At 37.9% G+C, this 25,529-nt stretch overlaps 1 protein-coding gene across 1 annotated transcript in view; it reads right to left on the bottom strand.

Moving 5' to 3' along the window:
• Window positions 1-5,928: 5,928 nt before the first annotated feature.
• ZW10 (zw10 kinetochore protein) overlaps window positions 5,929-25,529 on the bottom strand; it is a 32,778-nt gene continuing 13,177 nt past the window's right edge. Inside the window, exons 8-16 of the mRNA XM_081153809.1 lie at window positions 23,600-23,763; window positions 22,845-23,027; window positions 18,023-18,261; window positions 15,159-15,230; window positions 12,938-13,107; window positions 11,964-12,094; window positions 11,293-11,424; window positions 10,283-10,485; window positions 5,929-7,613 (exon numbers count right to left, since the gene is read on the bottom strand). Of these exons, the coding sequence (XP_081009935.1) occupies window positions 7,493-7,613; window positions 10,283-10,485; window positions 11,293-11,424; window positions 11,964-12,094; window positions 12,938-13,107; window positions 15,159-15,230; window positions 18,023-18,261; window positions 22,845-23,027; window positions 23,600-23,763 (1,415 nt within the window). The 3' untranslated portion in view covers window positions 5,929-7,492. The remainder of the gene's footprint in view (window positions 7,614-10,282; window positions 10,486-11,292; window positions 11,425-11,963; window positions 12,095-12,937; window positions 13,108-15,158; window positions 15,231-18,022; window positions 18,262-22,844; window positions 23,028-23,599; window positions 23,764-25,529) is intronic.

The following is a 25,529-nucleotide window of genomic DNA, read 5'->3' as shown; positions in this document are numbered from 1 at the left end:
AAAAAACTAAAGTTGCTTCAGGCAATTCCTTTTTCTGTGGGTCCTCAAGGTAGGATGTGCTGAGTCTAGACACACAGCCGCCGCTAGCCACAGCGGAGCTCTGCTATGAAGGAAACCAGTCTTTGCCTTCCCTCTTTGTTCTTCCATGACCCTAAATAGGTAAAAGGAAACCAAGCAACACAATGAGGAGGGGCTGAGCCTCACTAAGGAGAGGGCAGGGGCAGAACACTTGCAGGAGGACCAGCGATGTGCTGTGTGTGTGCCAGGGGTCAGGGGTTGAGCCTTGGGAAACATGCCCACTGTACTGGAAACTTCTTCCAGACGGCATCTTCCTCAAAAGCACATAAAGAGCACACCCTCAGCCTCTTTTCACAAGAGGAAACCATATTTGAGGAGGAAGAGACACATCCAGAGTCCCACAGGGACCGAGGACAACCTGAACATAACATACACCTCCAATGGCTGCAGAGTTAAACACACAGTAAGCTGAGCCGACAGATTACCTATGTCTACCAAGCAAAGGATTAGGCTACAGAACCCAGAGTTAGTGTCTCATGGCACATACATGCCGAAGGAACACTGGCAATTAAAAACCTTTGCCATTTGCCCTGGCCAGCTAGCTCAGTAGGTTAGCGTGTCATCCCGATATGCCAAGATTGCAGGTTTGATCCCCGGTCAGGGCACACACGAGAACCAACCAATGAATGCAAAAATAAGTGGAACAACAAACTGATGTTTGTTTCCCCTGCTCTCTCTAAAATCAATCAATAAAAAAATTTTTTTAATTAAAAAAAATAAAACCCTTGCCATTTGATAAGGCACAGAAATAGTGGAGCTAGAGAAAGAAAAAAAAATCCAACAAAGAAAATAGAATTTACAAAAGTTTCAGTCAAAATGGCAAAGTAGGTAAATGCTGTGCTCACCTCCTCCCATGACCACATCAAAATCACAACTAAATTACAGAACAACCATCATTGAGATCCACCTGAAATCTACCTGAAAAGAAGTACTATAACTAAGGATATAAAGAAGCCATGAAGAGACTATATACAGAAGAAGCCATGAAAAGACTGGTAGGGGGGCCAAGATGTGGAATGGGCAGGCCCCATGCCCATGATGTGGTAGTTAAGAAATAGGAGAGCTATCTCAGCTGTGGAGGTTCCCCCTGAGGAGCCTCAGCCCAGTACTCCAATGCTGAGAAGTCCCCATGACTGCCAGCTGTGAGAACCAGCAGGGATAGCTGCTCAATAAGAGAAGGCTGCTGGAGTCACAGGGCTTCCTCTAAGAGGGCGTGGGCACAGACTTATTTGCTCACAGGTTCATTCACTCTGAGCTCCTGCACTGGGGCGGCAGCTTGAAAAGTGCTGAGACATGCCAGACAACCGAATTGACTAGCTTCGGGGTACGCCCTTGGAGGGGGAGGGGTCAGGGCAGCTCACTCCTGGGTTAAGAGATGCCACTGTTCCTTTGTTGACTCTTCCCTCAAACCAGCTGGCACGTGCAGGTTGGCACCAAATCTGACTCTCCATCAATCTGGCTAACATTGCTCATCCCATCCTGATGATTCCGAGACCCCCACCCCAACTAAGTTGAGCACCTGACCCAAACTTCTTCCAGCAGTTTCCACACAAATCGCCCATCTCAGGTCAAGCTGTGTACTTTCCTAAAATCTCTCAAAGGTTCACAAACTTTAAACAAGCAGTGTATGACCTTGGAATGCCCTGTAACTCTGGCTAGGTGGCCATGAGCCTGGCAAGAGTGGCAGCCGGTACAGGATTTCAGCTTAGCCTCTCCCAGGTGCCTTCAAGCACAACAGACGTGAAAATTATCTGAAGACCACATTGTAGTGCCTACCAGAAGGCTCCAGGCCGACCACAGCCAGCAGCTCACCTTGGCCTGCATGGGAGCCCACCCCAAGAGGCTCTAGAACCAACACACCCCGTGGCCAGCTTAAGACCACACAACCACCTCCAGAAATGAAACACCCAAATGGCAAACTCAGCAAGCACCAGAGCCCTACTGAAGGAAATATTCCCTGAGGTCACCCCCTGCACAAGTTTTACAGCTGTAATCACCACTATCCCTCAGAGTCAATCACCCTGAGAGTCAGTCCCTCCCACTGACATGCCAACAGCAATCAAGGATCAACTACAACAGAAGGGTACACACAACCTTCATAGGACACTGCCAGAACACTCAGCTCAGACCAGGGCCCCCAAGGAAACCTAAGGGCACTTTACCAAGACTTGGAAATGAAGAGATCTTCCTAATACATAGAAACAAACATAGGGAGTCAGCCAAAATGAAGAGACAAAGAAATATGTCCCAAATGGAAGGAAAGAAAGTGAGAAAAAGAGCTAAATGAAATGGAGACAGGTAATCTACCAGATACACTGGTTATAAAGGTACTTAATATACTTGGAAGAGCAGATTAACTCAGTGAAACTTTAACAGAGATAGGAAACATGAAAATGGAGATAGGAACCATAAAAAAGAACCAGTCAAAAATGAAGATTAACTGAAATGAAGGCTACACTAGAAGGAATCAACAGATTAGATGAAGCAGCGAACTGAATCAGTGATTTGGAAGACAAGGTAGCAAAAAACACCCAATCCAAAAAGGAAAAAGAAATTTTAAAACGAGGATCGTTAGGCAACCTCTGGGACCACATTGAGCATGCCAGCATTCGCATCACAGGTGTGCAGAACAGAGAAAGCAAGGAACTCCTGAAAACCTATTTGAAGAAATAATGTCGGGAAACTTCACTAAGCTGGGGAAAAAAAGGCAGTTAAGTTCAGGAAGCACAGGAAGTCCCCAAAAAGATGAATCCCAAACAATGCCATGCCAGGACACATCATAATCAACATGCCAAAGTTAAAGACAGAGAATCTTTTTTTTTTAATCCTCACCCAAGGACATGTTTTTGATTTATTTTTTAGTGAGAGAGGAGGGGAGAGAGAGAAACATCAATATGAGAAACATCAATCTGTTACCTCCTGTACGTGCCTGACCAGGGACGGAACCCACAACCTTTTGGTGCATAGGATGACACTCCAACCAACCAACCGAGCGGCCCGGCCAGGACAGAGAGAGAATCTTAAAAGCAGCAAGAGAAAAGCAGTTAGTTATCTACAAGGAAGCTCCAATAAGATAGTCAGCTGATTTCTTAAGAGAAACTTTGTGCCACTCCCCCATCCCCCCAAAACTGGCGCAAAATATTCAATATTCAAAGTGATGAATGGCAAGGACATACAACCAAGATTATTCTACCCAGCAAGGCTATTATTTAGAATCAAAGAGATAAAGAGCTTCTTAAACAAGAAAATGCTATAGGAGGTCAGCACCACCAAAGGGACTTCTTTAAGAAGGGAGGGGCCCTAGCCAGTTTTGCTCAGTGGTTAGTGTCCACCCACAGACTGAAGGGTCTTGGGTTCGATTCCGGCCAAGGGCACGTACCTAGTTTGCAGTCTCAATCCCTGGCCCTGGTCAGGGCTCGTGTGGGAGGGAACCAATTGATGTCTCTCTCTCATATCAATATTTCTCTCTCTGTCTTTCTCTCCCTTCCACTCTCTCTGAAAAGCAATGGAAAAAATATTCTCAGGTGAGGATTAAAAAAACAAACAAACAAAACAAAAAAAGGGAGAAAAAACATAAATATAATATGGCATTATAATATATAATAAATATGGCATTAACTATACACTTATCAATAACCACTTTAAATGTAAATAAATTCAATGCTCCAATTCAAAGACATAAGGTAGCTAAATAAATAACAGAACAAGACCCATATATATGCTGTCTACAAGAGACACACATCAGACTGAAAGGAACAAACTGAAAAAGGATGGAAAAGGCCATTTTATGCAAATGGAACAAACAAAAAAGCTGAAGTAGCAATATATATACAAAATAGACTTTAACAAAGCCTGTAAGACACAAAAAAGAACATTTCTTAATGATAAAGGAATCAATCCAACAAGAAGACATAACCCTTGTAAACATTTATGCACCCAACAGAGGTGTACCTAAATATATAAAGCAAATATTGAGAGGCATAATGGGAGAGACAGACAGTAATACATTCATGGTAGGGGGTGTTAATATCCCTCTGACATCAATTAATAGATCTTTCAGACAGAAAATCAACTAGGAAACAGACACCTTGAATGGCATACTAGATAAGATGGGTTAAATTGATATTTTCAGAGCATTTCACCCCAAAGAAGCAGAATATATATTCTTATCAAGTGCAATGGAACATTCTCTAGGATAAACCATATGTTAGAACACAAAACAAGTCAATAAATTCAAGAAGATTGAAATCATATCAAGCATCTTCTCTGACCACTATGGGATGAAACTGGAAGTCAATTACAAGAAAAAAACTGAAAAACACAAACACATGGAGGCTAAATAACATGTTACTAAACAACAGGTTAACAAAATCAAGGAAGAATTCAAAAGATACCTTGAGACAAATGAAAAGGAGAACACACCAACCCAAATCTTTGAGACACAGTAAAAGCAGTCCTAAGAGGGAAATTCATAGCAATACAGGCCTGCTTCAAGAAACAAGAAAAATCTCAAACAATCTAACCTTACACATAAAGGAACAAGAAAAAACAGCAAACAAAGCCCAAAGTGAATAGAAGAAAGGAAATAAAGATTAGAAAGGAAACAAATGAAATTGTCTAAAAAACAAAACAAAAGATTAATGAAAGCAAGAGCTGGTTCTTTGAAAAGATGAACAAAACCGACAAACTTTTAAGCAGACTCATCAGAGTCTTGTTGGCAAGATTAAGTGACAAATGACACACAGAAATACAAAGATTATATGAAAATACTACGAACAGTTATATGCCAACAAATTGGACAATCTGAAAGAAATGAATAGCTCTAGCCAGTTTGGCTCAGCGTTGGAGTATCAGCCCGTGGACTGAAGATTCCTGGGTTTGATTCCTGCCAAGGACACATACCACGGTTGCAGGCTCAATCCCCAGCCCCGGTTGGTGCCAGAGCGGGAGGCAACCAATTGATGTGTATCTCTCACATCGATGTTCCTCTCTCTCCCCTCCCCCCTCCCATCTCTCTGAAAAGGCAATAGAAGAAAATATTCTTGGGTGAGGATAAAAAACAAAACAGACAAAAAACAAACAAACAAAAAGGAATTAATAAATTCCTAAAATAAAGTCTTCCAAGGCTGGCCTGGCTGCTTTGCTCACTGGTTGAGAGTTGACCCATGCACCAAGAGGTTACCAGTTCAATTACCCGCCAAAGTACATGCCTGGGTTGCAGGCTCAATCCCTAGTAGGGGGGTTACAGGAGGCAGCCGACCCACAGATCCATGTTGATTCTCTCATCGATGTTTCTATCTCCCTCTCCTTCCCTCTTTCTCTAAAATCAATGAAAATATATTTTTTTATAAAAGAAAGAAAATTTTCCAAGACTAAATCAAGAAGAAACAGAAAAATCTGAGCAGACCAATTACTACCAATAAAAATCAAAGCAGTAATTAAAAAACTCCCAACAAACAAAAGTCCTTTACTGATGGCTTCACAGGTGAATTTTACCAAATATTCAAAAAAGAATTAACACCTATCCTTCTCAAACTATTGCAAAAAATTCAGGAAGAGGGAAGGCTCCAAAGCTCATTTTACGAAACCAACATTACCCTGATTCCAAACTCAGACAGACATTACAAAAAAAGAAAATTATAGGCCAATATACCTGACAAACATACATGCAAAAATCCTCAACAAATTATTAACAAAATGAATTCAACACTACATTAAGAAGATCACACACCATGACCAAGTGGGACTTATTCCTGGGATGCAAGGTTGGTTCAATACCCCCAAATCAATTAACATGATACACCACATAAACAAAATATTATCTTAATAATAAATGCAGAAAAGCATTTGACAAAATTCAGCATCCATTTATAAAAATTCTCAGCCAAGTCGGAAGAAAGGAAACATATCTCAACATAATAAAGGCGACAGATGACAAACCCACAGCTAACAATGGAACATTACTCAACCATAAAAAAGAACGAACTCTTGCCATTTACATCATAGATGGACCTAGAGGGTATACTATGCTAAGTGACATAAGTCAGGCAGAGAAAGACAAGTACCACATAATTCACTTATATGTACAATCTAAAAACACACAATAAATGTACAAACAAAATCGAAACCAACTAATAGATACAGGGAACTTACTGATGATTGCCAGATGGGAGGGATTTGGGTAGATGGGATAAAAAGGTGAAGGGATTCAGAAGTAAGAAATGGCAGTTATAAAATTAGTCAAGGAGATGTAAAGTATAGCATAAGGAATATAGACAATAATATTGTAATAACGATGTATGGTGTCAGACGGGGAAGATCACTTTGTAAGGTATAAAATGTCTAATCATATGTTGTCTATCAATTGTAATTGTCAAATAAAAAATATGTAAAATACAGAATTTAGCCCCAACCGGTCTGGCTCAGTGCTCAGAGTGTCAGCCCGTGGACTGAAGGGTCCTGGATTCGATTCCAGCCAAGGGCACATACCTTGGTTGCAGGCTCAATCCCCAGCCCTGGTCAGCATGAGAGCGGGAAGCAATCAATTGATGTGTCTCTCTCACATCAATATTTCTATCTCTTCCCCCACCCCCCTCCTTCCACTCTCTCTGAAAAAGCAATGGAAAAAATATCTTCAGGTGAGGATTAAAAAAATAATAGAATTTAGTTAAAATAGCAAAAATGTCAAAAATTATATTAAAAGTCCTAGGAGTCCTAGGAATTCTGGAAATTATCAGATAGTGTTATGAAGAAAGAAGATAAAAAGTCAGTGAGCCCTGCCCTGGCCAGTGCGCTCAGTGGTTAGTGTGTCAGCATGCACATCGCAGGGTTGCAGGTTGGATTGCTGGTCAAGGGCACATACCTGGGTTGCAGGTTCAATCTCAGGCCCAGGTCAGGGTACATGTGGGAGGCAACCAATGGATGTCTCTCTCACGTCGATGTTTCTCTTTCTCTCTCCCCCTACCACCCTCTCTAAAATTTAATGGAAAAAAGTATCCTCGGGTGAAGATTAACAATTAAAAAAATAAAAAGTCAGTGAGCCCTCTATGAGGATCATACATGTCAATAAAGGAAGGGCAGAGAAGAAAATGTGGTTTTCTTTGTCAAAGCTCCCAAGTTATTAAAGACACTCACCCTTCAAAGCATTATTTATTGGAAAGAAATTTTAAAGGAAGTCTTAATTCCTACAAGGCCAAATATGGTTCCTCTCTTTCCCAAAATATATTTCCCATTTGCTCACAAATTCTTTACCCTGACTCTTGGAACCGCCTGGATTCCTTGATCAGAGGTCACAGTCTTCCATTACATATTGGTTCACCAAAACCAATGGGTGATTCCAAGAAGTCTTTAAAGAAGTAATTATGCCAAAAGAGGAATCACACAGTCAAGACACAGCTTTCTCAGGAATATGGTGCTATTTAATCTTAGCAAGGGCAGCTGCTCTTCTTTCTGTATTCTGGAACAAGGCACGAATTAAAGCTTTTACTTCACTGGAAGAGAATGCTGCTGCCAAGGGTCCTTTTCCATCTGCCCATCTGCAAAATAAAAGATAAAATTCTATTTCCTATTATGTCTCTGAAATATAAGCAAGATTTTAAAAATGTTTGATTCCAAATGCTTGTTTTAATAGAAATAAAACAAATCCTGGCACCCTTCCCCTTCTTTATGGATCTCCCACTCAATCTCTTTGATTGCTTAGGCTTCTGGGCTGCATTTTGGTATCAGCACACAGGTTAAGAAACCAGGTTAGGAAGATAAGACTATTCTCCCTTATTCTATACTCACTAAGCCCTGTTGGAACTTGACAATTATGACCACATCCTCATATGTTTATACAGAGTATCAGGATCTGTAACTACTTTAAAAATTGAACCACAGGCAACAAATTTCAACTGACAAAGAATTGGCATAAAAAATACATAGAGCCTGGCTGGGCGTGGCTCAGCGGTTGAGCATTGACCTAGGATCCAGGCGATCGGGGTTCGATTCCCAGTCAGGGCACATGCCCAGGTTGCAGGCTCGATCCCCAGTCGGGGGCGTGCAGGAGGCAGCCAATCAATGACTCTCTCATCATTGATGTTTCTCTCTCTCTCTTTCTCCCTTCCTCTCTGAAATCAATAAAAATATATTTTAAAAAAAAATACATAGAAAGCTCCCATAAATCAACAATGAAATCACAAACAACCAATTAGAATAAAGGGCAAAAAATATGAACAGGCATTTTACAATAGAAGAAACATGAATGATCAATAAAAAGATGCTCAACATCATTAGAATTTAGAGAAATGTAAATTACAACAGTGAGCAAAATTCATACCAATTAGCAAAAAATTTTAAAGCCTGATAATGCCAAATACTGGTGTAAATGTGAAGTAACAGGATAAATAAATTACAAAATATCTGTATAATGGAATGTGATACAGCAGTGAAAATGAACTGCAGCACCACCCACTATTGCAAATGAATTTCAAAAATATAATACTGAACAAGAGAAGGAAGTTATAGGAGAGTCCACTTATAGAAAGTTCTAAACTTTATATTGTTTAAGGGCATATGCAAATGTGGTAAAACTATAAAGAAAAGTAAGGAAATGACACAAAATTCAAGATAGTGGTTACCTGTGGTGGGGGGTATTTGGAGAGGAATACACAGGGGTCTTCAAAAGCATGTGTTTTTTTAATATAGGCAATATTTTTCTTAATAAAGGCAATATTTTCCTTAAGTTGGGTAACAGGTACATAAATATTTATTTTACTCCTTTTCTTTAAACTGTGAGTATATGTTACATATACTGTACTCTTTCATATGCATATTTTATAATTTTAAAATGTTCTAAACTATACAACCAGTGGTAGGTAGCTTCTTTGGTTAAAAGAAATTCTCTACTAGTTATTATCCTTTTATTTACTGAAACATCTGCAAGAAAAACCATCTTCTTAGGCAGGAAAAAAAAGGAAGCTACAATGTACCAGTATTGTCATTTTCCTCGTAACAAGGAATTAATGATCATTCTTAGGCTGTAAGAGGGCCCTTTAACAAGAAAAGAAAAATTCTTACCTGCTGCCTTCTGGAGTCTTACCTAAAGATATTCTATTACCCACTAAAGACTTGTAAATGACAAACAAAACAAATTTTGTACTAAATGTAAGTTAAAGGTATTTCGATATTTTTTGTAAGTAGAGAACTCATTTACATTGTTTTAGAAAAGACAACATTTGCTGAGAACAATTCAGACCCATCTAGGTCTAATATAATTGGGAATCTATAATAAACCAAGCAAAAGCAGATAAACAAGTAGCTATAGGGATGGAGATGGGCCTTAAGGCCTATTCAGGGAGCTCCCTGTGCAAGGTGTGCATGCTCGTTAATAACCTCCCAAGACCATAATAAAAGCATCCATGGATGTGTAACTGACCCACACCTGTTCTGTTTTTTGCAGTATCGATGACCTCTGCACAATCAGTGTGGTATGATACAGACAGCATATAATTACTGGGACAGCAATGTTAACTGGTAGTGGTGAGAGAAAACATCGCCTACTGTTTAAGAAAAAGTGAGCCCTTTCTATGTGTACAGTGCTTAATCCCTGCAGAAAAACTACTGGTTAATCAAACAATGGTTTGAGGTTGAATAATACAAATAAAAGCCACTTCTCTGTTAACTTGTCAAAGCCAGTGTTAAAATGCATTCACTGTTTGTTAAAATGGGCAACAATTTCCATCTAGGTGTGTGAAGGTGTACTTCTTACAAATCCAAGGTCATTTGTACAGCATCCCAAAGCAACATGTTCAAGATCACAATAATATGAAACAGAAGTCTCTATGTTAACAAATACGAAGTGGTAATGAGATCCATGCTATGATAGACAACACAAAGGCCCCAACTTCTGCTACTCAATAGGAAATTCTTTCTGGATAACATTAAGAAATAGAGAATAACATTATAGTAATTATGTGTGGTATCAGATGGGTACTAGACTTATGGGAAGATCACTCTGTAGCTCACATGAATGTCTAATCATTATGTTGTACACCTGAAACTAATATAACATTCTATGTCAACTATAATTGACAAATTAAAAAAAACAAATACATAAAAATAATCTCCCCATGCAAAAAAAAAAAACCCCACAACAAGAAAGAGAGAAAGCACTGCTATCAATGACACTAATACTCTCTGTGAAAAGATATATGCCTCTACCCACCGATCCCCAATTTCTTGCAGGCTGGCCTGTAACATCATCATCAGCTCTCTGAAGGGCATCCATTTTGGTACATAGACTGGAGCCTCTTCCTGATATTTCTTGTTCTTGCTTTCTTCAGAGAGAGGTGCAAATACTTGGGGTCCTTCATCCATCACTGTTTTGCATAAGGAATACAATCTATCACCATCTTCGGTAGAGATGTCCTGGTTTTGCAAAAATGGAACGCAACAGAATAGAATTGGGTCAGCTTAGTAGTAAGGAAAGGGCAGATCTTTGGTGCATTTTGTCCAAGCGGTCAACTACAGCAAGATGTTTTCCAACCAATTTAGCACATCTTACTACACACTAGATTTCATCAGCTCTCTGACAATACTCCTACAGTTAGACTGACACAATATGTTTTAACAGATTGTTAGTAATTTAGTTTGCCTGCATGAAAGAGCCAATTTCTCCAGTAGAATGTAGCACAGCTTGCTGCAAAGCAGGGGATGTTATTACAAATAAGAGTTTAGCCAATCTATGCTTTAGAGGCATGAGGTAGCAGAGACCAGGCAACTTCTGTAGGGTCACATATATACTTAATCCCAACTGCAAGAGTGTGTTGGAAAAGTGGTACCTGCATGAGGCTGCATTTCACTTTACTAAATTGAACTATTTAATTCACTTACAAATTAAATAAATATATAACTTCATACTTTACAGCTCATCTCGGGACTACTCAGTTTCCAACCTCCTTATTCATAATTTACGCAGATGCTAGATAGAGAAGTAGTGTAATCCCACCTTCTTATATAGCTATAAACAGAGATTAGCAAGTCTCTAGAGCAAGACAGAATTAAGACAAAACTGAAAAAAATAAAGGTATAATGAGTTAAGACATAAAACATGGATAATTTCTTCTGCCATCTGTGTTGACTAAAAATGAGACTTCAACCATGCTTTCTTAGTAAAGTGACAATCTGGGATAATAATTGCATATCAAGTCTACTGAGGCATCTATTGGCTCTTACCTCTAGGGCAGTGATTCTGCCAATAATCTCAGAAATCGCTGTATTGAGTAAAGTCCCCATAGCCTTGCAATATATATTCACTGGCAGGACATCCTGCCACACAATTCCAAGTCTCTTTAGTTGGTGCAGTACCTGTCAGAAGAATATAGCTATTTACATAAAAGAGAGCTTGTTGCAACTTCTTTCCAGATTTACATTTATCATTTGTGTGTTTGTGAGAGAAGAGGCATTATATAAAGGTGAGGTAATCAATATGTGCTTCTTGAATATTAAACTTTAGTGACATGCCCGTTAAATGAAAAAAAAAAAGACTTATCCTGAGGACAGGAAAGCTTCACTAAAAATATAAATCACGTAGGAAAGAGGAGAATTAACATGAAAGCTAGTATTTCAAACTCCCCAAACCCAAGTTCATGGGTTAAATACTCGCTATGACAGACTTAATAACTTGTCACACTATGAGCTGATGGAAAAGTAGCTTCCTGTTGGCTTGGTGGGGCAGGGGAAGGGAAAGATCATAAATATGACTATAAAAGGTGTCCAAATTTTCCAATGAGGGTTGTGTGGAATCAACTGAGCTACCTGTTACATATTCTTTGCTGTTTAAAAAACAAGGGAAGGAGACATCTAAAGATACAGTACAAATTCCAGAGCTAAAACCAGCGTCCCACCTGACGGATTGCTTTACTTGCTGCAGAATAGTTCTCTTCATCATCCATGTTTGAAAAGTTCCTAGCACTTGATAATCTTTCCAGAAGTTCTCCTTTCTGTGCCCGCATTTGGGCCAAAAAACACTCTGTCCCTATGATGAGAAATGAGAATAAAGAATTCTAAAAGTTGTTCAATTGCATACTACAAAACTAGGGTGAATGAGGAGAGAAGCATGCACCATGTATCTGTTCTGCTTACTTGAAAACACTTGTTTGCTAGATAACATCATAAAGCTGCCCTAAGGTTACCAGAAACAGTCACTTCTAATACATTAGCCACCTCCTCCAAACCCATCCTCAGGAGAATAAGTCTTTCCCAATAGTTTGTCCAGAGTCAGAGAAGAAAAATTACTTATAGAGAAGAAGCAGCTACTTATTTTTCTGATAGATCTACACCACCTAAGAGAAAAGTCAGTAACTGAAAAGCTAAGTGAATTATATAGATTCTCTGCTTTTCTTAGGGTACCATTATAGTGAACATTTTACCCCACATTTTATTTCTTTTGATTTTTAATAATCCCAATAAAGCTAAGGGAGGTAGAAGAAGAGGGAGCTGTCGTGAGGTTTTGCAAAATAACAAGTACTGACATTAGTGAGTTCTTACCAACAATGCTAACAGAACTGTCATAATACAAATCTTATTGTCATTCTACTGACATAACTGATGTGGTGACTTTACTGCACACCAGCAATCCAGTTTGGAACTCTAATGTACCATGAAATCATGTCAGAAAAATGTAATGCTTCCATAAAGAGTGCATTCACATTATAAAATTAAATAACTAGGAACACTTGCAAATGAAATGCCTTCCTACTTTCCAATATAGTTCAGGACCACCATCTAATTTCTAAGTCACTCATTCATAAATTACAAAGATATCAGGCTGAGAAGCTCCATAATCAATGTGCTTTACTGAATTTAAGGAATCAGTTACCAAGTCTCCTGAAGCCAGGTACAAGATCCACAAAAGTAGTAGTGCCATCACAAAGAATGGGGGCAAGACGTGACCTGAACTGATGCCCGAGGGTCAGCAAGTGATGAGCAATATACATACAGTTGTTGTGGTGAATGGCAGCCAACTGGGGCAGTTTTTGAAGGTTCTCCCTAGTACAGGAGGAGGGGTAGAAAAAAAAAAGAAATCACCTGTTATTGAAGTTGGGGTAGATAAAATTAGTACTCTTAACTATTTCTAGGTTTTAATCATTGTCTGCTGTATAAATGCTGGACATAAGATAGAATCTCATCACTCACACTCACACTCAGAGAGTTGTTCTGCCTGAATGTGACCTTAACCTACAAAACTACCCCAGTGATTAACAAACAAGAAAGAGTATGGGAATTAATTACCTGTGCCAGCTCTTTGTATTGGAAAGCTATACATAATAAATCCCTTGAAATTTAACACTAATCAGTCTGTGGAAATACAGATTTACTTCCCCTTTCTCCAAATTCCTATTTCATTTATATATTGAAGCACTTAATTATTTCCTAATTCACTAGTTTTCAAAGCTGGCTACAGATTAGAGTCACCTGGGAAATTTAAAATATATAGATGTTTAGACTTCACCCCATACCAATTAAATCACAACCTCTGAGAGAAGCCAGGGTATTTACATTTTAAATCTTCCCAGGTAATTTTAATTTTCGTACAAAATCAAAACTCACTGCTCCAAATCTTCCACACATATTAGTCTCCCCACTCAGCTTGGGAAGAGATCTTGTATTTCTGCTATGTATCCTCTAGCAGCCTTTCAACTAACACTTCTTAGTTTGCTTATTTAATTGTCAGGCTAAATCTACAAAGTCAAAAACCAACAATCTAAGACAGTTGTCTTCATTTTGGACTACACATCAGAAAAATTTATAGGGCTTTAAAAAACAAGATATGTGGGTCTTACAGACCTACAAATCAAAATCTCTAGGAGTAGGACCTAGGAAAATATATATATTTTTAAAGCTTCATAAATGATTCTAAAATACTGCCAAAGCTGAGAACTCTAGTAAAAAACTGTGGTTCTCACAGTGTGCTCCCCTGACAAGCAACATCAGCACCATTGGGAAATTTGTTTAAAATTCCAGGCTTTATTCCAGTCCTACTGAATCAAGAAATCTTGGGCACAGGATCTAGAAATCTGTACTTTAACAAGGCTTCCTGGTGATTCTGATGCACATTCAATTTTTTACACCACTGGTCCAGCACAAAGTTCCAAGATCAGACAGAAGTAAATCTAACTTCACAGTAGTGTCAAAAATGTTCCTAAGCACGAACTTCTAAACCAGCTACCTCGGAATTTCCAAAAACACTCCATTAGCTGACCCAGAGATGTCTTCTCTTTTCCTTTCCTTGACTAAGTAGAAAGTGAAATAAAAATTTTAAATCACAGCAAAGAAAATATAATTAAAATAATAAGGTTCACAATAAACAAGTTTTCTTTTATAACAAAAAACAACAGATGGGCCTACTTAAAAACATCTCAAGTTCAAAAATCTGAACTAAAAATACTACAAATAATAAACTAATTTTTTTCTTTGAAACCAGAGTCCTTGACTAAGGAAAAGCTTTGCTGACATAATATTTAAAACATTTATAGAAGACATCCAAAACACTTAATGTGGATAACAGAGAGAGCTCCTGGAGGCTTAAAGTTATGAGTAACTTTTCAGATTAGTATTAAAAGAAACTTTTAAAATCCAAGACATTAAGTAAATACAGCCTAAGATAGCTTGGAAGAGTGGCTGATCATATTTGACAGTTAAATGGCAATCCCTTGTGGTATTAAGTCTGCAAAGCCAAGAGAAAATGTAGTATGTTTACTAGACAGCAATGCAGAGTGATGGCCTTTTGTTTTATAACCACGTAAAGTGAGGCAGTTCTGAAAATACCTACCATCAAAAACAGGGTCAAGTTCTTCTGAGTGTTTAAATTTGCATCATCCAAGATTTACTGCAAAGATTATAGTACCCTTATTAACTTATTAATAAACAACCTGTGTTCTTTAAACATATATTTTAAATGCTTTACTGCGCACTTTATTGTAAAAATTTTAGTAACCAAAATATCTTTGGTGGGGATATAAGATTACTGGTTTTAACCTGACTTACAAACATTTTAGACATACAAATACTATACAGAAACCAGATACAGTGGCACTTACTTATGATATGTTGGCACAACATCATGGAACAAATGGAAGATATTCCTTACTGAGTAGAAAAGTTGAACAGCACTAAAAGGAAAACAGTTTCAACAGAAATGCATAAGAATATATTGGAAATGAGAAAAAAATTCAAACTAAGTATATCTTAAGTGAGAATCATCAGCTAAAACTACAATTTGAGAGAATACCTGCCTTGGTCACTGCTGAAAACACCACTAATTTACATGGAAATATATTCTCAGCCAGTATTTACTAACTAGATTGCAGTCTTAAGAACCTGGGTCCCTTAATAATTTTAAGAACAGCAGCATTCAACCCAAAGCCTTTTTCCATTTATCAGTTTGTTTTCTGCCAGGACGCAGACTATCCCTCCAGTAACAAATGGAGCTAAGCCTCAAGCAAATGTTACCTACTCACTGACGCACTCTGCAAAGGGCAAGGCATCAATAAAGGCATTCACTCGGTTCTTTCGGAATCAGTCTGACTTTCAGCTTTCACCTTTTCTCCTTCTTACCCCAATGCAAGGAGATGAATCAACATTTCTAGAACAGAATCTAACCTCAAGATTTTTTGCCCTTTATACCTGGCCTTAGAATACCTAAAGATTATTGTTAAAATACACTCAGAAAGAGCAAATTAAGGTTTGTGTACTTACTTCTACATAAGAGTATCTTAAACTACATATCTTGAATAAATCACAGGAATTCACAAATATTTAGGAAAATAAGTTATGGTTATTATACCCCAAAACACTATCAACTACTTGCTTACTATAATACCTGATTATTTCATTTTATTCTTGCTGCATATGTTGCTCTTTGAGGTCTAACAATACAGAAGTGGAGGTTTAACAATAGAGAAGTGGGTCATTGCAGTGTAGCTATATATCTGTTGTCCTGTTAAAAACCATTACCCTTAGTGAAAGAATGTCCAGAGACACTCGGTATACAAAAATATTGTTATGTGTTCTGTATTGTCAAAAAATTTAGAAAATATTGCCTCTGCATCCCTAACTTTTGATCTGGTATACTTCAGATGAATGCCAAGTGAAGAAATAGTCACTCCCACATTTATTTTGCCAAAGGAGAATACACCTCCTTTTACGTGTATTTTTTCCCCTCCTTATATTTAAAACTGATGGACTTGTGAACATGATTCATAAGGTCATGGAAGTATCTTGGTAAATGGTTCTTTCTAGAGCAGAATAAAATAAAGGGGTTACCTGCATGTGGAGATAAACACTGAAACTCTAGAAGCCCATCTGAAGATGCAGTTTAATTAAGTGCAGCCCTAACGAAAGGTGTTTCTACTATGAGGGTGAGAAGTAAAAAATTGCTACCTATAGATACAAACTAAAGAGGCTTTTGTAAACCTGTTCTGCAGTCAACTTGGGCTACAGTCTGCCATTTTCTCTTCAGTTTAGTATAAGAGTAGGAAGGAGCTTACGAGAAGAGATTCAGGCCAGCCAGTCTGGCTCAGTGGTTAGAGCATCAGCCTGTGGGCTAAAGGGTCCAGGGTTCAATTCCGACCAAGGGCACGTATCTCAGTTGCAGGCTACGTCCTTGGCCCTGGTTGGGGCACGTGCAGGCGGCAACCAATCAATGTGTCTCTCTCACACCAATTTTCTCTTTCCTTTCCACTCTCTCTAAAAAGCAATGGAGCCCAGCCAGGCGTGACTCAGTGGTTGAGCGTCGACCTAGGATCCAGGAGATCGGGGTTTGATTCCCGGTTGGGGCACATGCCCAGGTTGCGGGCTCGATCCCCAGTCGGGGGCGTGCAGGAGGCAGCTGATCAATGACTCTCATCATTGATGTTTCTCTCTCTTTTCCTCTCCCTTCCTCTCTCTGAAATCAATAAAGATATATTTTAAAAATAGTAATAATAAAAAAAAATAAATAAAAAGCAATGGAAAAAATATCCTCGAGTGAGGATTAAAAAAAACACACCAAAACAACAGGAGAGATTCAGTAGATGTGGAATAGAGTTTGGGGTGCCCTATATATAATGAACATTAGAAGAAATCACCCTGAGAGGGTGATATTTGGTACATTCCATTTTCTTTCTACCTTTGGCTCCCCAACAAACTATTATTACTTTAGAAAGTAAACATTTAAAATGTAAATTGCCCAGCCAGGCATGGCTCAGCGGTTGAGAGTGGACCTGGGATCTAGGCGATCGGGGTTCGATTCCCGGTCAGGGCACATGCCCGGGTTGCGGGCTCGATCAATGACTCTCTCATCATTGATGTTTCTATCTCTCTCTCTCTCCCTCTCCTTTCTTCTCTCGGAAATCAATAAAGATATATTTAAAAAATAAATAAATAAAATAATAATAAAATGTAAATTAATTAGAGCCTAGTTTTCAAAAAGTAATATAAATGTTAAAGCCAAAGGGCTAGTGCAGGCTAGAGTAGATGATACAATTATCACTATTACCACTACCACCAATAATAATAAATATCTGAGTATTAAATCATTTTCTAGGTAGCATTCTAAGTTCCTTACACAGGCTTTCTCATGTAATATCATTCAATTCAAATAAGAAATAAAAATTAAACAAAAATTAGAGCTTTTTTTAAAAAATAATTAAAAATTTTTTAAATCAAAGAAACCCATTATTCCACCCATAGACATGCTTCTATTTCTTATACCTTGCTGTATGATGTTATTGTAAAAACAAGTTAAAAACAAGTTAATTATCAATATATATCGGTGTGCTGCACTGTTTTTTAGGAAAAAAATATTAGCTAACTAATGGGATAAGAAAACCCAAAAAATCCTAACCAATTTTCTTAATAAATGTCAGTTTGGATATGCATTTAACCAGGTCATTGCCATGTTCACACAATTCAGAACTCTTACCACTGATCACTACTGGTTGTTGCCTCCAGTAAAGTCTGATAGGCAAGTTCCATTAATTTCTTTACAGATTCACTGACACGGCAAGTGGGCAAAGAAAAGGAATGTTGGTCCAAGGCATTTTCAGGCTGTAAATGCACCAGTTCACTGTACTGAGTTGTGGACATTTTCGGTACGTGTGGCTTGTCATCTTCATCAGGGATGGGTAGGTCCGGCACGCTCATCTTAGAGTCAGGAGCAATCTAAAATTCAAACAGCAACACGGAAAGGCACCGCCCTCAGAGTAGCTCTAAGGCAGGCTCACGGTCGGGAGTAAGGGGCTGGCTGCTTCCATGAGAGGAAGCTGTGGCTCTGCAGGCTAATTACAGGAGTTTAGTGCAGCTCAGGCCGGCTGGCTCCGCAGCTGGAGGACCCTCCCATGCACCAAAAGGCTGTGGATTTGACTCCTGGTCAGGGCACATATCAAGGCTGTGGGTTCAATTCCTGCTCAGGAAGCAACCGATTGATGTTAGTTACTCTCAAATCAATGTTTCTCACTCTCTCCCTTCCTCTCTATAAAATCAATAAACATATCCTTGGGTGAAGATTAAAAAAAAAAAAAAAAAAGACTTGAGTATATATGGCAGTATTTTAATGACTGCTCAATCTTGGGTTGAGAGCATGTCACAAGAAATAAACAATCCCTTTTACTACAATTCTTCTAATTCTTCTGTGATTCCTAATCTTAGTGAAAATAGCAAAGCTGTATAACTGGCCCAAAATTTCAGGTAAATGAAAGTACCTTCAAAATCACCTTCCTCAACCTGGCTGGTATGGCTCAGTTGTTGAGCATTGACCTATGAACCTGGAGGTCATGGTTTGATTCCCGGTCAGGGTACATGCCCAGGTTTCGGGCTCAATCCCCAGTAGGGGGTGTGCAGGAGGCAGCCGATGGATGATTCTCTCTCATCACTGATGTTTCTATCTCCCTCTCCCTCTCCCTTCCTCCCTCTAAAATAAATAAAAACATACTTAAAAAAAAATCACCTTCCTCAGGCTAAATTATTAGATTATTGCACACCAATATGATTTTGTGTTCTGGTCATTAAAACAAATCATTTCCCACCAGGAACATGTGTTGGCTTAAGTCAAAGAAATAACTCATTCAGGCTAGTATATCCTCTCCTTAAAAATTCCAAATCAAAACCAAAAAAGGCTCCCTAACATTTGTACAGAATGAAAATTCCCAGACTTAGTCAAGACTAAAGGAAAGAACACTAGGCTGCTAGTCTAGAAAAATCAGTGATATTTTTACCCTAACTTTTGACAAAGTCATTTAACTACTCTGGACCTCAGTTTTCTCATTGTACAAGGAAGAGAAGCTGTAATGCAATAACGGTTTTCAAACCTTGTTTCTTAAAGATACCTCTGGGGTCAATGAAAGGGGAGATTAAGCACATAGAAGCAACAGGTTCCCTAATCCCACTGCAAGAAGGGCAGCTCTGCTCTGCACATACTGGACCTCTATGGAAAATTTATGATAAAAAAAGTTCAATCTAATAAAAATGTTTAAGTCATCAGACTTGCCTTACGAATCTGTAGAAGGGTATAACAGTATCTACTTCACAGGGCTGTTATGGAGGTTAAATAAGAATACAAATGTCAGGGATCGTTCAGTCAAAATTATGACTAAGATTAGATAGCAGAAAAAAAAATACAGTTATAGAGATGATTAGAAAAATGCTAATGTTTGTCTGAAAACTAGTGGACCCAGAATACAGAACTCAAAACAGTGACTTCACAAAGAGTGTGAGGGAACCTCAAGATAGAATAATATAAGATCTAATATAATACCTGTCAGATTAAAATGCAAAAGCAAAACAGACAACAACAAAATACAACTGTAGATAATTTGCAAAAATAGTGGGTACACATAGGGAATTGTTTTAGAGAAAATTTAGATGACTATGAAAGGCAAATGAAATTAAAACGATTTATGAAAAAAGGAAGATGAGCTTTTCGAAGTTGGGCAGTTTAAAAGATTAATTCCAGGGCTTAATGCCAAGAAAAAGAACCAGGTTAGAATCTAGAGCAGATGTTCTCAACTAAGAACAATGTTGCCCTCCAGGGAACATTTTTGGTTATCACAACTGGGAAAGTCGATACTAGCATCTATGAATAGAGGTTAGGGATGCTACTACACATCCTACAGGCCAATCCCCCACAGCAAAGAATTATCTGGCCCCAAATATCAACAGTGCTCACTGCTGAGAAACCCTGACCTTGAAGAAACTAATTATTGGGGTTTGGGGGCTAAGAAAAAAAATGTACTTTTATAGAAAGTCAGAATTAGTTGAACAGGGAGCTCAGAAATTATCTAGTTCAATTCTGTCATGTTACTCAAAGAAAAATGAGGTCCAACAAGGATAAAACACTTGGCTCAGAATCACAGAGCAATATAGTAACAATCCTATTTACATCAAGGAGTTACGACAGAAGTGAGAGAGATATATATTAATTCTTTTACCCAATACTTACTGAGCACTAAGTACATAGTAGTATGCACCAGGCATTTTCTTAGTGCTGGAGATACACAGTAAAGAAAAACCCCAGACCTTCCCCTATATGGAGCTTATTTTCTAGAGAAGAAGAAAGAGTAAATAATTCGTAGAGAATGTTTATTGATAAGTGCTATGAAGAAAAATAAAGGAAAGAGTACAGAAAATAGGGAGAGGTATAATTTTATTTTATTTTTTTTTAATCCTCACCCGAGGATATGTTTTTATTGACTTTAGAAAAAGAGGGAGAGAGAGAAACATCCATCAGTTGCCTCCCATATGCACTCCGACTGGGAATGAACTGGAAACCTGGGTATGTGCCCTGACCTGGAATAGAATTCGTGACCCTCTGGTGCACAGGATGATGCTCCAACCAACTGAGCCACACCAGCCAGAGCAGAGGTCACATTTTTATTTTTTTATTTTATTTATTTATTTATTTTTTAAATATATCTTTATTGATTTCAGAGAGAGGAAAGGAGAGGGAGAGAGAGAGATAGAAACATCAATGATGAGAGAGTCATTGATCAAACCCACAACCCGGGCATGTGTCCTGACCGGGAATCGAATCCCGATCGCCTGGATCCTAGCTCGACGCTCAACTGCTGAGCCACGCCCGGCCGGGCTGAGGTCACAATTTTTAAAAGAGCGTCAGGAAAGGTAGCAAGTCATGCAGTATGACTTATGATAAAAAATGTCCCAAGCCATTTAGTAGATGAGTGGATAAAAAAGCTGAGGGACACTTACACCATGGAATACTATGCAGCTGTAAAGAGGGATCTCATACCCTTTGGGACAGTATAAATGGACCTGGAGAATATTATGCTAAGCAAAATAAGCCAGGCAGAGAAAGACAAATATCTCACGATCTCACTTATATGTGGAATCTAAAGAGCATAATGAACTGATGAACAAAATAGATTCAGTGACATAGAAGCATGGAACAGACTAATGAATCTCAGAGGGAAGGAGGGGGTGAGTGGGAAAAGAGATTAACCAAAGAATTTACATGCATATAATAATTTATATGGACACAGACAATAGTGTGGTGGAGGCCTGGGGAGGCAAGTGGGTTTGGGTGGAAGGGGTCAATGGGGAAAAAAGGGGACATCTGCAATATTTTCAACAATAAAGATACATTTAAAAAAAAATGTTCCAAGCAAAGGGAACAAGAGGTTGAAAAGTTCTGCAACCAAGTGGTCCTAGCAAATTCAGGCAACAGGAATGATGGAAGAATACAATAGGACACAGAGTCAGAAAGGCAATGGGGAAACAGGTCATGTACGGCCTTATAGGCTACTGCAAGGCTACTTACTGGGTCTTTCTCTAAATAAGATGGAAAGCCACTGGACTTTGTGCCAAAGAGTGACATAATCAAGTGACATTTATGTTAAAAAAACAAAAATCCACAGCATAATTCCTGATAATAAGTAGATCTCAACTCTCATAACAATCCAAAATTACCTCAAAATGTGTTAATATCTATGTCCTTAAATGGCTAAATATTTTGCTGAAGTGGACACAGTAACAGGGTACCCCAAAGAAGATGGAGGATGGCAGAAGGAGGGATAGAAGGGATAAAAGCCTAGTACCTGCAGTGATAGAAGAAAAACGACTGAGAAATTTTCTATTAAGAGATTACCTTAGTCTACGTGTTGCTTTAATCTAATAATACCTTACACTTAACAATTATTTTACATATGTAAGGTATGAAGAGAAAATAAAAACAGAAGAAAATACACAGAATTATCTACGATTAAGGAAGTAACTTACCCTCAATGCAAATTAGTCAGTCCATTAACTTTTCAGATAATTTGTTTACACCCTACACAGATCATATCTTTTTGTTTCTTATTTTAACCTCAAAGCTAGTGCCTCTATTAGCCTAAAAGATGAAATCAACATTGTCACAAAAGAATATAATCTCTGGACATAAATAAAGCCTAATTATACCTGTCACAAAGTTGTATACTAAAAACTCAAGTAATAAAGTTGAGAAAAACCTATAGGTTGACGTATCTAGTTTCAACAATAGTAATCCGTTACATTTACGTAGACTGTTTCAATTTATACAATGTTTTCACGCCCATTACCTTATCTGGACTTCACAATACCCTATGAAAGAGGTAGATATTAGGACCACTTTACAGATGAGAAAACTAATACTCAGAAGATTAATAACTCCTACAGTGAGCTCAGCAACTGCCAGGCTCTCTTCCAGTCTACCATATTCATCCCGAAAAGGAGCTGCTTCCCAAACACAATGGAATATACTATAACCCCAATACCTGCACAGTGTTGTGAATTTCAGAGGTCATTAAGTTTCTCGCCGCCACAATCACATCCTGACACTTCTTGTTAGCAAAATGAGAATTGATGTTACGGGCATATTTCAGCAAATCAGTAGTATCTCCTTTTAAAAACCTCATTTCCTTTAGGGCATTTTCAAATTCTTCAGTAGACTGTATAATCTGACAAAAACAAGAAAAAATAATTATACACATATATTCCATTTCAGTATTAAAATTTCAAATCCAATGTATAGAAAAGAACAAAGACCAGCTGGCCATTTAAATTTTGGAGCAAACCGTCAATTACTAGGTATAAAACTATTATACATTTTTCCTGTCTTAAATTCATTAGGAAGAGTTATCTTCAATAGAAATTTCCAACTCTGCTTCGTAAAGGTACAAAGACCTTTAAAATAAATATACGTATTTTAGTGTTCAAGGAAACTAAAAAGAAATGAGAAAGCAGTGTCACATAGTAACTACTATAACTGATACAAGTATAAATAAAAAGATAGTTGTTTTTCAAAAGTACCTTACTAAAGAAAACATATTTTCCAATCAAATGATAGGAAGCCAGGAGGAAAAGGAAGTTATGGGGGAATTTGCTTCTATTTCTAATTAATAATTTTTTTAAACAAATTGCACCTTCTCTTCCACGAAGAACAAAAGATCTCAAAAAAAAAACACCCAAAAAACACCACCAATAAGAACCTACAGTCTCTTAAAACCTCCTGTGATATCTCTGCTCTTACCTCCTCATACTGCTGTAATTTGATGCTATTTGTTGGGATAGAGTAAACCAAACAGTTTTTAATGAGGCACTCAGACAAGTCCTCCCAGATCATGTCACCAAGCATCTCGGCCAGTATGATCTTAGATGATTTTTCACTGTCTAGATCAGCATCCAGAGGCAAATCTGAATCCAAAAGAAAAACTTTTAAACAAGAAACCATTCAGTCTGGATTATTCTCAAGTTCCCTAGTGTTCTAGAATTCTTTAATTTTAAGATGGGAAAGAAATCAACAGAGATAATTCTACAGCTATCTTAACTGGCTGCATGGGGGCAAAGCATGACATATAATCATTATTTCATTTTTCACTGCTCAAATGAATCGTCTGCACTGTCTTACTGCCTATATTCTATAACAATAAGGTATTAAACCATCTACAATATAATCATCTACTGCTAATCTACTCATCTGATTCTATGACAAGCACTCAGAAATTCTGCATATAAAGTTGAAACTAGTTTAGAATAAAATCCCAGTTCTTTAATAATAAACATACTTTTTTCATCCCTGCATAGGAACTGAGTGTTTATCCTGAGTAAAATACCAGTAAGCACCTTATACTATAGCATATCTAGTCTAGCAAACAGCATACTTCAGTACCTCTTCTATAGTATACCTTACATGGTGGTGTTTTTCCAACACATTTTGAGGGAATCATATTTAGAATATACTATTATATTAAGAAGTACTTATCTTCAAGATTTTCTTGGAATAAAAGTAATGCTGGCCAAATATTCAATAATCAGAGATAAAAAGTGGCAATGTTTTCTACTGCGATCACATTGCATATGAACAAGTTAAATGTGAAGTTCCACGGAAAGAAACATCAATGTGAGAGAAAAATATCGATCAGCTGCCTTCCTGGATGCACGCCAACCGGGACTGAACCTGCAACATAGGTATGTGCCCTGACTGGGAATTGAACCTGCAACTTTTTCGTGTACAGGACAACACTCCAAGCAACTGAGCCACACCGGCCAGTGCTCTACTTCATTCCTTTTTAATAGCTGCATAATATCCCACAGTATGGCTCAACCATACGTTATACACTCATTGCTCAAACAATGCACATTCCAGTGTGCAAGTGTATGCCCTACTCACACATACTGTTGACATCACTTTTGTAAGGAATTAAAAAGTGGGATACCTGAATCAAAGGAATGCATATTTTGTATTTTATTATATAGCTTCAGAGATTACTTTCTAAAACTCACAAAAAGCTAAGTAGACTACCTTTCTACCAGCTTCTTATCAGAAGTATCTTACATAGATTTTCTAATTCTGTCAATTCTAAAGGTGGAAAGTTCTACTTTGATGGAGTGATTTCCACTGCCCTACTAGCAAGGCTAAGCAACATTTTCTTTTTAACAAATTGCACCTTTTCTTCCATGAATTGTCCATATTTTTTGCCCATTTTTCTATTGTGATTTTTTTTTTTGGAAAAAGAATCTGTATATTTACTCCTTGTCTGTCAATGTATTGCAAATATTTTCTCTCAGTACACTACTGTCTTTTACTTTTGTTTATGGTACTGTTTGCCATACAGAATTTAACATTTACATGTCAATTCTTTCCTTTATCCATTCTGGGCTTCCTAAGACTGTTCAAGTCTTCTGAATTTTCTTCTAATATTTTTATTGTTTTACTTTTTGCATATAGGGCTTTTATTCATCCGGAATTTATTTCTGTATGAAGTATGAAGCAGGAATCTAACTTTGTTTTATTCCATATAGATAAGTCAATTTTGCTAGCACTATTATTAAAGAAACTATCTGTCCCACTAAACTGAAACCTCACTTTGATCAAACGTTAAGTTCTCATTTATTCTTGGCTCTACTTCTTTTTCATTCCACTGATCTTCTTGTGCCAAGAGCATAGTTTTAATTATCAA

The sequence above is a fragment of the Miniopterus schreibersii genome (assembly GCF_964146895.1).
Source record: "Miniopterus schreibersii genome assembly, chromosome: 12".
Taxonomy (NCBI): domain Eukaryota; kingdom Metazoa; phylum Chordata; class Mammalia; order Chiroptera; family Miniopteridae; genus Miniopterus; species Miniopterus schreibersii.
The sequence above is the reverse complement of the archived record's forward strand: the minus strand, read 5'-3'. Positions and strand labels throughout refer to the sequence as shown.